This window comes from Pimephales promelas, chromosome 3 (assembly GCF_988280905.1).
Source record: "Pimephales promelas chromosome 3, fPimPro1.hap1.1, whole genome shotgun sequence".
NCBI classification, from domain to species: Eukaryota; Metazoa; Chordata; class Actinopteri; order Cypriniformes; family Leuciscidae; genus Pimephales; species Pimephales promelas.
The window spans coordinates 9,096,771-9,111,335 of record NC_142771.1 but is presented as its reverse complement, the minus strand read 5'-3'; the positions used below and the strand labels follow the sequence as shown (position 1 = coordinate 9,111,335).

The window sequence follows — 14,565 nt, the reverse complement described above, 5'->3', positions numbered from 1 at the left end:
GGAAAACCCAGCGTTCACTCTCATGCAGAAAACACAAAGTCTATTCGTGTCCTCTGGTGTCATAAAACGAGGACACTGATGAACACACTTCTTGAAACCTTTGATCAACACCTTTGAAAATCGAGTATGTCTTTGCGTCATTATGTCACATCTGTACACATGCAAGAGTCCTGGCTAGTAGGCTATATTGAATCATAACAGTATGTCACATCTTTAGACATAAAGAAGAGTCTCAGCTAGTAGAGTATATTGAGTCATTACGCACATCTGTACACATAATGAAGAGTCTCGGCTAGTAGACTATATTGAGTCATTACGCACATCTGTACACATAATGAAGAGTCTCGGCTAGTAGACTATATTGAGTCATTACGCACATCTGTACTCACAAAGAAGCGTCTCGGCTAGTAGGCTATATTGAGTCATTACGCTACATCTGTACACATAAAGAAGAGTCTCGGCTAGTAGACTATATTGAGTCATTACGTCACATCTGTACACATAAAGAAGAGTCTCGGCTAGTATAAGCTATATTGAGTCATCATCTGTACTCATAAAGAAGAGTCTCGGCTAGTAGGCTATATTGAGTAATTACGTCACATCTGTACACAAAGAAGAGTCTCGGCTAGTAGACTATATTGAGTCATTACGTCACATCTGTACACATAAAGAAGAGTCTCTGCTAGTAGGCTATATTGAGCCATTACGTCACATCTGTACACAAAGAAGAGTCTCGGCTAGTAGACTATATTGAGTCTTTACGCCATATCTGTACTCATAAAGAAGAGTCTCGGCTAGTAGGCTATATTGAGTCATTACGTCACATCTGTACACATAAAGAAGAGTCTCGGCTAGTAGGCTATATTGAGCCATTACGTCACATCTGTACACAAAGAAGAGTCTCGGCTAGTAGACTATATTGAGTCTTTACGCCATATCTGTACACATAAAGAAGAGACTCGGCTAGTAGACTATATTGAGTCATTACGTCACATCTGTACACATAAAGAAAAGTTTCGGCTAGTAGACTTTATTGAGTCATCACGTCACATCTGTACACATAAAGAAGAGTCTCGGCTAGTAGGCTATATTGAGTAATTACGTCACATCTGTACACATAAAGAAGAGTCTCGGCTAGTAGGCTATATTGAGTAATTACGTCACATCTGTACACAAAGAAGAGTCTCGGCTAGTAGGCTATATTGAGTCATTACGTCACATCTGTACACATAAAGAAGAGTCTCGGCTAGTAGACTATATTGAGTCATTACGTCACATCTGTACATTTGAAGAAGAGTCTCGGCTAGTTGGCTATATTGAGTCATTACGTCACATCTGTACACATAAAGAAGAGTCTCGGCTAGTAGACTATATTGAGTCATTACGCTACATCTGTACACATAAAGAAGAGTCTCGGCTAGTAGACTATATTGAGTCATTACGTCACATTTGTACTCATAAAGAGGAGTCTCGGCTAGTAGACTATATTGAGTCATTACGCTACATCTGTACACATAATGAAGAGTCTCGGCTAGTAGACTATATTGAGTCATTACGTCACATCTGTACTCATAAAGAAGAGTCTCGGCTAGTAGACTATATTGAGTCATTACGCTACATCTGTACACATAAAGAAGAGTCTCGGCTAGTATAAGCTATATTGAGTCATTACGTCACATCTGTACACAAAGAAGAGTCTCGGCTAGTAGACTATATTGAGTCTTTACGCCATATCTGTACACATAAAGAAGAGACTCGGCTAGTAGACTATATTGAGTCATTACGTCACATCTGTACACATAAAGAAGAGTCTCGGCTAGTAGGCTATATTGATTCATTACGTCACATCTGTACATATGAAGAAGAGTCTCGGCTAGTTGGCTATATTGAGTCATTACGTCACATCTGTACACATAAAGAAGAGTCTCAGCTAGTAGACTATATTGAGTCATTACGCTACATCTGTACACATAAACAAGAGTCTCGGCTAGTAGACTATATTGAGTCATTACGTCACATCTGTACTCATAAAGAAGAGTCTCGGCTAGTAGGCTATATTGAGTCATTACGCTACATCTGTACACATAATGAAGAGTCTCGGCTAGTAGACTATATTGAGTCATTACGTCACATCTGTACTCATAAAGAAGAGTCTCGGCTAGTAGGCTATATTGAGTCATTACGTCGCATCTGTACACATAAAGAAGAGTCTCGGCTAGTAGGCTATATTGAGTCATTACGTCACATCTGTACACATAAAGAAGAGTCTCGGCTAGTAGGCTATATTGAGTCATTACGTCACATCTGTACACAAAGAAGAGTATAGTCTACTAGCCGAGACCCTTCTTTGTGTACAGATGTGACGTAATGACTCAATATAGTCTACTAGCCGAGTCTCTTCTTTATGTGTACAGATATGGCGTAAAGACTCAATATAGTCTACTAGCCGAGATTGAGTCTTTACGCCATATCTGTACACATAAAGAAGAGACTCGGCTAGTAGACTATATTGAGTCATTACGTCACATCTGTGCACATAAAGAAGGAGTCTCGTCTAGTGTGTATAGTCTATTAGCTTCAAGCAGGCCAGGCACCATAGGGAGCGATCACACGAGTCAAAACACGGGGTCATGTTACTAAATCTAATATTGAAAAACATTTTTAGGCTTTACCACTGATGCATTTCCCTTTTTTCTAGGTTCAACAGGGAGTGAAGATGATCTGAGGATTGTGCTTCTGGGAAAAACTGGAGTTGGGAAAAGCGCAACTGGAAACACCATCTTAGGAAGAAACGCTTTTAAAGCAGAGGAATCTTTTGAATCAGTGACCAGTGAGAGTCAGAGAGAAACATCCGACATCAACGGTCGACGTGTTACTGTGATCGACACTCCAGGACTGTTTGATACTGAACTCACTAATGAAGAGATCCAGAGAGAAATCAGACACTGCATCTCCATGATCCTGCCTGGACCGCATGTGTTTCTCTTACTGATTCCACTGGGACGATTCACTAAAGAAGAACAAGAATCAGTGAAGATCATCCAAGAGATGTTTGGTGAGAAGTCTTTAATGTACACCATAGTGCTCTTCACCAGAGGAGACTTTCTGAAGAACAAAACCATTGAACAGTGTTTGGGGAAAACTGGATCTGTGATCAGAAACCTGACTGAAGCGTGTGGAAACAGATATCATGTGTTCAATAATAACCAGACTGGAGACCGAACACAGGTGTCTGATCTACTGGAGAAGATAGACAACATGGTAAATGCAAACGGAGGGAGTTTCTACTCGTGTAAGATGTTCAGACAGATGGAGAGAGAACAACAAGAACAACAGATGAAGATCCTGATGGACAGAGAAAGAGAAGAACTGATGAAGAAACATGAAGAAGAGAAAGAGAGAACAAAGATTACGATGAAGAAAGAAAGACAGAATTATGAGAAAGAGAGAAAGAGAAGAGAAGAAGAATTCAGAGAGAGAGAAGAACAATATAAAAAAGAAATTAAGAAGCATGAGATGCAGATGAGAGACACAGTGAGTAGAGAACGAGAGGAATATGAGAAACAGAAACTAACAGCAACATCTGCTATTTTTGGTAAGATCATCTGTCAGAAACTGAAAGATCCCTTTGAGCAGAGTGTCTACAAGAAGACTGCCAGAGATCTGACATATGAATTGATGAGAAACTGTGAATCACTGAATGGAAACAGATCAAACCTGGAGAAACACATCCTGAAGACACTGGCAGAAGAGGAGGATTTTGACAAATACACAAACTACATTCATAATCCCAGAGATTACTACAAGAGGTTCATCAGAACAGAAGTCAGTCGGTACATCACTGATAAGTTCAGTGTCAGTGTTTTACCCAAGATGGAGGAGAACATTAAACTCCTGCAGCAGAAGATCATGAAAGCAGCACATGAATCTACTGATCATGTTCAAGAGTACAGAGGAGATGTTGGTTTGTGGTTGAAGAGTTTCACACAGCAGCTTTCAGACGAGCTGATTTTCCCAGAAAAAGACCTCAGAGCAGTAAAACATGATGATGTTGACGTGAAACTTCTAGAAGATTTGATAAGAGAACAACTTCCTACTATACTGTCTGAAATCAGCAAAACATTTAATGAAAATACATTTCCAGGAAAGCTAGAAGATAAAGAAAGACCAGATGAGCTTCTGATTGGTCACTTCTGTCAGTGCTGTTGGGTTCAGTGTCCGTTCTGTGGAGCCACCTGCACTAACACCAAAGGAAACCATCATGGAGATCACAGCGTTCCTTTTCACCGTAATATTGGACTGACAAAAATATATTACAGGAGTACATCTAACTTGTCTACTCATATCTGCACATCAGCAGTAGCAAGCAAGAAATATTTTCATCCCATTGATTCAGATGATACAGTCCTGTATAGAGAATACAGAACAGCAGGAGGAGTTTATGCAAAGTGGAGCATCACTCCCGATCTCTCTGAACTGCCCTACTGGAAGTGGTTTGTCTGCAGATTCCAGAAAGATCTGGAAAAATACTACATGAAAACATTTGACAGGAGTGGTAAGATACTAGATGAATGGAGAAAATACTCAAAACAGGATGCCATTAATAGTTTAGATAGATACATTTAATGGAGATGATAAAGAATGAGACTCCAGATTCTCCTCAGATCACAGTCAGAAATGAGTTATTATCAGTGAAAGTCAACTCATCTACACCTCATGGAGAGATCTATGGAGTTAAATAATGAATTTGAATTTTCTAAGTTTAAATTTTAGACTAATGTATTGAACAACTGAATTACACATTTAACAAAACTGTATTGTAAGTGTGTTGTCTTTAATGGATTGGTTGTGTTAAAACATACAGGTCAACAACTTAAAGACATAGGGCCCTATCTTGCACCCAGCGCAATGGGCTTTATGCAAAGCTACACTACTTCCTGAACTTCAGCCAGCTCCTTTGTTTCCTGTCTGCCATTATTGGACAAACTGATTAATCCAGGTGTGTCTGATTATTGTTGTTGTGACTACTGAGGTCAGACACACCTGGATTAGTCAGTTTGTCCAATAATGTCGGACAGGAAACAAAGGAGCTGGCTGAAGTTCAGAAAGTAGTGCAGCTGTGCATGAAGCCCATTGGTTTTGCACATCGACGCATGCATCATTCGTATTTTACGGTGGCCCAGTAGTGCACAACACAACATCACTAAAAAAGCAAACACAAGTTCACAACAAAACGAAATTAAGCCACAACACAACTAAATGAATTCACAACACAACGCAAAATGAACAACACAACGAAATAAAAGCCGCAACACAACGGAAATGCTCCTGACCACTAGAGGGCTCTCCGAGCGCGGTAAAGTTAGTTTTCCTTGCCTATAGAGTCACCAGTAGTCTAAAAAATATATCAACACCACGAATAGTTTTAACAGGATGTATCATTGTTGTACATCTACATTTATTCATTTTAAAGGGGTGATGAACTGAGAAACCAAATTTTCCTTGAGCTTTTATCATATTATAAGAATATCCTGTAAGTTTCAGAACTGAAAACCTTTTTGTTAGTCCAATAAAAGCTTTTATTGACACCAGCCTCAGCAAACGACTCGTTTTTCAAAGTGGGGAACTATGACGACAAAGAGGATAAAACATCACCCCCGCAGAAGAAGATCAACGCCTACTTCAACACAGCCGGTTTAGCCCCGCCCGCCGATTCGCGCATTACACACATAGCTAAATAACATAGATACCTACCTCGTGATGACAAACTGGATCGAGCTACCGAGCGAGCTATACAGAATATTGTGCAGTACCTGGTTGTGGAGGATGACAGTGGCTGCATATATGCTTCCTCTGGATTCCAATAGGACTTCATGGATAAACTTTATTTTTAATGACGTTCCAGCTGATGAGGGTAAAACATCGTCCGTCTGTTCGCTTCATTTCACTGAGGATTGTTTTGTAAACAAGACTGGATTTGCAGATCGATTAAGAGTAAAGAACGGTGCTGTGCCGTCTATATTGGATCTGACAGGAATTGTGCAACACAGACTCTGGGTCGAAGAAGTATGGGGTAATTATTCCGGTTACCATTTTACAACATTGGACGTTTTCGTAACAGTTTCCCCCATGTGCATCGACGAATGACTTGAAACTCATTATAATATGCAAAACTGTTATCCACTCACAGCAGAGGGCGTTTACTTCCAAATCTTCAGTGCGAGACGCCCATAAAAACCGAGCGTTTTTCAGCTAGGCTCAATACTAGGGTACAAAATAGCCTATTACTTATTCATTTTGATGTTTTTGAATGCAAAAACCAAGCACACAGACAACAATATAATAAAATTTGAAAAGCCAGTTCATGACCCCTTTCAATCACCAACGTGCATTATAGCTTTGACGCGCTTCCACACAGCATGATCCCTAAAGAGAACGTCTGCCCACCCCTAAACCTACCCATCTTTGCCCCCTAATCCTACCCATCTCCGCCCCCTGACCCCTAACCACACCCCTAATCCTACCAATCTCCGCCCGCTGACCCCTAACCACACCCCTAAACCTACCCATCTCTGCCCCCTGACCCCCTAACCCCACCCCTATTCCTACCCATCTCCGCCCCTTATATCTGGATCCAACTCCGCCTCCTGGATCTCGTGTACTGCAATGAGGTGCTACTGGCTTAGATTGTTAAAATAAGGCCCAAAATGTTTTTAAAGACAAAATGTTTAATCAGTGAATGAACATTTAAAGAAAAAGTTCAGGAGGTCCACATCCATCCCAGACAATAGTCTAAATATGTATTGAATTGTTTATCAGCAGATATTCTTTATTTTAACCCCATGTTTCCTTCACAGCAAAATCCCCAGTGTTAAATTAATACGTTTAAAGTGTGAATTATAGAAACTCAGAGCAGAGTGTTAATTGAACACTGAAGCAGTGTTAAAGTTAATGAGATAATTAAGTGAATAATTGAGTGATGATTGAGCATTACTGAAGACACCTGATATTAACAAGCAGAATCACTGAAGGACAAAACCGGAATTTAAAAGTTACCATTATAGTGATCAGTGTTTGGTTTAGCTGGGCTCTTGACCCTTAAATCATTAACTTTAGATTTTGTTTCGTTGCTGTATGTGACTTATAATGGCCTGATGAACAAATAGAAAAGGGGATCTGATGGTGTTGGTTGTGTTTCAACACAATCATTAATTGACCTGAATTGCTGAACTCATCAAGAGCATAAATTCTGACTTAAAATTTACCTTAAGGATTTTAGCAGCACAGTCATTTTAGGACATACCATTTTAAGCCTTTTCAAATAAAAAACGATAAAAAAAAATTCCCAAAAATATTTTATTTAGGCATACACAGACATCAAGAATTAACATACTAATCTCAGCAATGGTGACAAACAGATCACCTCTGATCAAAAGATCTTTATTTATTCATGCAGCAATGCATGATGGGAGCCATGAATGTGGCACTCAGAATGCAACGCAACATGCTTTATAACTGTTACCATTGTTGAGATTCACTAGCTAATTATTGATGTATGTGTGTCTTAAAATTGTAGAGAAGTAAAAAATTGTATAAGAAAAGCTTTTAAGAATTTAATTTGAATACATTGTAGACGTTAAAAATATTATGCTGTACAAGGTCACTGCTGCTATAATTAATAAAGTGAACCTAACTCAGAAATTAGGCTCTATATGAATATGAATCTCATTAACTCCCACACTGATCAGTGTTGCATTTAACAGCCTGTAGTGTGCACACTGCGCAGTGTTCATTTCATCTGGGCAAACTCATGTGGGGCCTACATGGAAAGCCATTTCCTACACAGGAGCAAAACTGGTTGGGTCCCAGTAAGATAGCCCACGTCAAACCCATCTGGGCCCCACATGGCTGTGCTGGCTGGGCCTACAAGGAAGTAAACGTTTCTCAATGGAGAGAGGCCAGACTCTCTTTACAAATGAAATGTACGAGAGTCTGGTTGAACCAGGCTAACACATATGTGGGATTTAAATAAAAATGACCTATATAAAAAAAGATTAATGAAATTTTCCATGTTGTTTTCTGGTGTAACTGAAGTAATAATTACCTTAGAATTGAGTTGAACTGTCATTACAAAAAACAAAAAAATGATAATGTGAAGCTGTTGGAATCTTCAAACCCATGCCATCAACTTCACGTGTTTCTGCTAATTTTACTTACGAAGAACATGACACTTGGAATGATTTGATGATGAGCAGATAACTGCTATACACAACAAAAAATATTCATTAGTTAACAGAATATCACCTAAAATGATCTAATAGAAATGAAGACATTCAACATTTGTTGTTGAAAGTCTTTATGGTCAGCTGCTGTTGTCTTTATAATTTATTAACATTAAGCCTCACTCTGGCATGAACTATAGCTTGAACTTTTACCTAAACTTGTTGTCAGACCAGACAGACAGAAACAGGTTAGTTTCCTTTGTAACGTGACCGACTCCAAACTCTTGCTGTTTGCATGTTAGGAACCAGGAAAGAAACGCCTAAGCAGAATTAAACATTGAAATACAGGTATGTTTCATTATGAATACTTTCTTTATGTTTGTTCTATGAAAATTAATTGTGAGGTGTAACAATAAACGATGTTTAGTTTAATTCTGAATGTTATTAATAATTTATGGGCTGTAGTAACATCGGTTATAGTTTCACTTTCATCTTCTTTCACAAAACTGATGAAAGTCTGTGTAAATCTTGTGTTCAATGTTGAGAAGAACAAATATTCACTGTTTAGTTTATATTCTGTTTTCTTGCTCTTTCTAATACATTGGTGTTCTGTCATTTCATAGCATGGATTGTATTCTTGTTATATTAATTCAGAGTATGAAGAGACACAAAATCATCCAGTTACAAATGCAAAATACCATATAGAGGCTACACTCTCAGAAAATAAAGTACATAATTGTACCTTTAGGGGTGGCTTCTTGTCACTGGGGCTGTACCCTCAAGGGTACAGATTTTGTACCCTTGGCAGAGGGTACATATTTGTACCCTTGTGCCAAAACTTTTATTTCCTTTATTTCAAGGCTAATCAAATATAGTGATAAGTTAAAATCTACCTTAAATAATTAAGGTATCATTAAAACTTTTAAACAACAACTTAAAAAAAAATTGGCTTAGCAGAGTCTATCTCTTGATTTTGCACACAGCAAACACTCCAGTATTAAATATGGCTCCAGACTCGAATGTTACAATGGTAAAATTAACATTTAAGAGTGTTGTTAATAAGTGAAGTTAATGAGCTCATTACGTGATTCATTGAGTGATGATTGACCATTATTGAAGACACCTGATATTAAAGGGATAGTTCACCCAAAAATGAAAATTAAGTCATTAATTACTCACCCCCATGCTGTACCAACCCCGTAACGCCGCCTTCACACTGGCAGTTGAAATCAGCTCTGTACTACGCAATATGTTCCCAACGGACGTCGTACTACACAGTGAAAAGCGTCGGACGCGGGTAGAACAAAAATGGCGGAGACATTAGAAAAGTTGATCCTGTCAGTTGATTTCTCTGATGAGGGGTATAGAGATATTAAATTAATATGAAGGCTGCTGCGTGAGGAAAGTTACTGAGGACGTTGACATGTCAAGTTGACTAAAAATGTGATATGATGGTCAATAGTGCAATGTCTCCCTACAATTTAATTGTATTAACTGCCCTAATAACGTTAGAAAGTCATGAAAAAAAAAATGACATGACAACTTATCGTTATAAAATCATTATTTATTTTAATAAACGTTAAGAATTCAGGTTTGTTTATCAGTACCATAGCAACGCTCAACTTCCGCCGGAATTGTCGGATAGGAACCGTCCGTAGCTTTTCTTAGGAGTTCAATTTTTTGAACGCATCCGGATGACCAACGGACACGATTTTCTTCGCACCGCACACAGTCGGACCCGTTTCAGACCCATTCGCATGCGTTCTGCGAATCTCCATAGGAAATGAATGACTTCCGGTAGTTTCGGAGTCGTATCGGAGAGGATTTCAACTGCCAGCGTGAAGGCGGCGTTAGACCTTTGTTCATCTTCGGAAAACAAATGAAGATATTTTTTTATTAAATTTGAGAGGTGGATCACTGCTACATAGGCTGCCTAAGGGAATGAAACTTGACGGCCCAGAAAGTCATTAAAGAAAATGTTTAAAAAATTCCATGTGACTACAGTGGCTCAATTATAAGTTTATCAAGCGACGAGACTACTTTTTGTGCAAAAAAAAAAACACATAAATAATGACTTTATTCGACTATTCCATTACTTCCTTGTGGGCCTTGAGACGAGAGTTGAAGAGATTTCCAGAACGTATGCGCGAGAACTGAGATGAGGAAGTTCTTCGACTACTTCTTGTGACTGGCTGCTCACCGCTTATATTACCGCCACCTATTGTATAAGATGACGTGCCGGAAGCGCAAAACTTTCTGTTTAAAAGCAGAGGAAGACGCGCGCTGTACATACGCTTTTCAGTTAGCGTATTTTCCACACTAGAGGTGCACTTAAAAGCCTTTAATCTTCTCAAAAACGACAGTGTGCCTTATAATCCGGAGCGCCTTATATATGGATCAATTCGTTAACAACGCTCCGCGTTATTAAATTCGCCCGCAAACTCGCGCTCGTGTCCATCTTATGCCCGCTTTGTCACACGGCCAGTTCAACCTCCTATAAATCAGGTGATGTGTGTCTCCCGCTCACGAGCGCTCACTCTTAACAGACACACGAACAGACACACTGTCCCCGACGCTGCTTGTGCGTCACAGAATGTTCATGAAGCGCTCTCCGTTCACAGTACCGGGTCGTCTCATTCAAAACAGCCAGCTCACACATTGATTACTCATATGATTCAGGCTGCGAATGTAAGTTACGTGTCCGCCCCAGCGCGCTCACACTAATAAACGCCTCACCTCCGGCGCTGTGCACTTGCTACATTCCCAGCACATCTAGTGGATCCATAACGCAAACCCAGTCAAACGTTTGACTGCAGTATCTTATGCGCCTCATAATCCGGTGCGCCCTATATATGAAAAATGTTCTAAAATAGGTCATTCATTGAAGGTGCGCCTTATAATCCGGTGCGCCTTAAAGTGCGGAAAATACGGTAGACACTTAATGTGCTGTAGGTCTCGCTATATTATATACAATGGTTAAAAAGTGTGCATTTCCAGGATGACCGAATCGTGAGAAACCAACCAGAGAGCACACAAAAAAAATTCCAAAGGCTGCGAATAATGTTCAGAAAACAATCTGTTCATCTGTTTTCTCTCTTCTGGGTTAACAGAGCAAAAAATATTAATTTAACTGTAACATCTGTGAATGCACAAAACGAGGTGTATTAACTGCTACCTGGTTGATAACATAAAGCCCACCTTCACACTTTTAATCCTAATCCTCACAGCAAAATCTCCAGTGTCCACACTACAGAATGTTAAAATGATCACTGAAGCAGTGTTAAAGTTAATTAGATAATTAAGTGATTAATTAAGTAATGATTGGCCATTAGTGGTGACACCTAATGTTAATAAGCAGAATCAATGAAGCAAAGAGAAACAACAAGAACAGAAAAAAGAGAAACACAAGAACTACAACTGACTGTGAGCCATTACACATTATGCACTTAATATTATTTACCAGTTTGACTTTATTTCTGTCATACATCTAAAGGGCAAAAAAAAGATCCAACAGCAATTTGAACAATTGTAAAAATACTGTGTGCACAGAAGGACTTGTGTTTAGACCCACAGACATCAAGAATCAGCATATGAATCTCAACAATGGTGACAATAAAACAAACTAGTGACAAACAAATCAACTCTGAGCATCACAAATCAAACTACTAAAGTTATAACAAAACAATAGCAAAATAAAAGCAAACATAAAAAACATGATAATTACAGGACAACACAGTGGCACAATTTATTCATGCTGCAATGCATGATGTGAGCCATGGATGTGTTTTGATTGGTGGCTGCCATCATGCACTGCAACAAGAAGCATTTGTGTGATTGTCACCATTGTTGATATTCATATGTAGATTCTTGATGTCTGTGTGTTTCATTTTTTTCTCCTACTTTAAGATTATTAAAGCATTACTAGAATTAGCTACTGTAATAAAAAATGATTAAAGCATTTGTATAATCAATTTAGAATGCTATGTGAGATCAGTGAATCGGGACACTATAGGATTGTAATTTCATCATCGACACATAACCATCAGGACCTGAGCTGCGTTTCCCATAAACATCTTAAGCCTAACTTGATCGTAGATCAATTGCAATTAAATAGTCTGTATGATCAAAATAGGCTTACGATTTGTTCAGCTAAATGCAGCCCAGGTCATGGTTTCTCTTGCCACAACAAATGTGATTTATAAACACAGAGTTGGAGCAGCCAGACAAAAAGTAAAGGGTCAAGAGTCCAACACTGATCACTATAATAGTGACTCGAAACAAAACATTCCATAAAACATTTGCATCTAAACGTCTATTAAATCTAAATAAGATTGTTATTTAGTAGATCTTTGACAGAAATAAAGTCAAACTGGTAATTGTACGTGCAATAATGTGTAATGGCTCAAAGTCAGTAGTTCTGTTTCTCTTTCATTCAATGATTCTGCTTATTAACATCAGGTATTTTCAAAAATGCTCAGTCATCATTTAATTTATCACTTAATTATCTCATTAACTTCAACACTGCTTCAGTGTTAATTGTAACACCTTGTAGGACACATAATATGTACACAGAGGAGTGTTCATTTAAAACTTGTTTTTTTTTGTGCACGACTAGTCACTTCAAGCTGAATGTTTGATTTGATCAGTGTGTTTTTTTTCATTGCGAAGCAAACCTGTGAATCACGGCTCCATACGACACAGACTGATGAAATTAAGGACTGTATCTCAAGACTGTGATGGATCTCTTGCTGGAGGATCAACTGACAGACCCCCGGAGTCAGATAAGATCATCAGCTAAGGATTAAAGAAAGACACGGAGGAGAGAAAATAATATAAACATGTCAAATGCTGACAACAGTGGTGAGAATCACAGAGAAACAAGCTTTAAATTATTGTTCATGTAGGTTTTCATTAATAGAGTTACAAGTAGGCCACTGGAGGAAATGTCAAGAAGGAGATTTAAAACATGCATGCATAATACATTTATAATTCTGTTTATTATTAAGGCAACATTGACAAATTATTGATTATCCTGAGCTGATTATAACCTTTTTCAAAATCTCACGTTTTCTCTGATTAATATTGCTTCTTGCAAAAAATGTATTTAAATATTTTCTTTTGGTACGTGTTACTGTGCTGAAAGTCTAATGTAATGGAAGTCTTTTTTTATACAGAGACTGATGTTCACAATCCTCCTCGGAGAAGAAGATCAAGCAAAAGTAAACCTCCTGACTGTAAGTTTTTATAAAGATAAAAGAAAAGAAAGCGTGATGTGATGTTGGATTAAGATCAAAATCTTGGTATAATACCATGTTAACTGTCTGTATTTCAGTGAGTGATCTGAGGGTTGTTCTGCTGGGGAAGAGTGTGTCAGAAAACAGTCGAGTGGGAAACTTCATATTACGGCGAGCAGCGTTTGACAGTGAAGCTCCTCCAGATGTTGTAGAGAGAGTTGGAGGAAGATTGAAGGACAGACACGTGATCCTCATCAACAGTCCTCAGCTGCTCGAAACACACCTGTCACTTCGTCAGATCACGAAGACTGTGAGAGAGTGTGTGTCTCTGTCAGATCCAGGACCTCATGTGATCGTTCTGCTCCTCAAACATGATCAGTGTTCAGCAGAAGATCAAGAGTGTGTGGAGAAGGTCCTGAACTCTCTCTCTGAGCGGGTTTATCAACACAGCATGGTGCTCACGACACAAGAGGCGACTGAAACCGACGACATCCTACAGAAAATCATTCAGAAATGCTGCAACAGACACCTCAGTCTTCAGGGAAACAGCTCTCCTGATGATCTTCTGAAGGCGTTTGAGGACATTGAGCAAATGAATAATGGACGGCACCTGGATTGTGCTGAAGCTTCACAGGGTTTCACAATGAGGCAACAGGACACAGAAAGACGTGAGTGTGATGATATTTGATCATTTGTAGTAAAAACGTATCTATAATATAAGTGTTTTGTTTTTTATTTTAATATTCTACTATCATACCGCTGTTAACACTATGAGGGACATCCTGGTGTTTCCCTACTTTTCCCTACACCAACAATAATTGGGGAAGGGAGGTCGACTATATAGAGGGACACACAAACTTCCCGACATGACATAATCCCTAAGGAGGTGGCTGTCTAGGAGGAAGCATTTAACACGATTTCACACTCCAATATGAATAACTGGAGAGGGTGGTAAATAAGAGCATGGGACGCAATGCCTTGCCCAACATACTCCCATTTACCTACAGTAGCTTCATGGTTAATATAGCACCCATCCACAGGGAGCCCGGTGTCAAGTCAAGTCAAGTCACATTTATTTATATAGCGCTTTTCACAATACAGATTGTATC

At 38.9% G+C, this 14,565-nt stretch overlaps 1 protein-coding gene across 1 annotated transcript in view; it reads left to right on the top strand.

Annotated features, from left to right (window-relative positions):
• Window positions 1–14,565, top strand: part of LOC120489080 (interferon-induced very large GTPase 1) — a 33,270-nt gene that overhangs the window by 6,501 nt on the left and 12,204 nt on the right. The window contains 1 exon segment of the mRNA XM_089128143.1: window positions 13,555–14,124. Coding sequence (XP_088984269.1) covers window positions 13,555–14,124 — 570 coding nt within the window.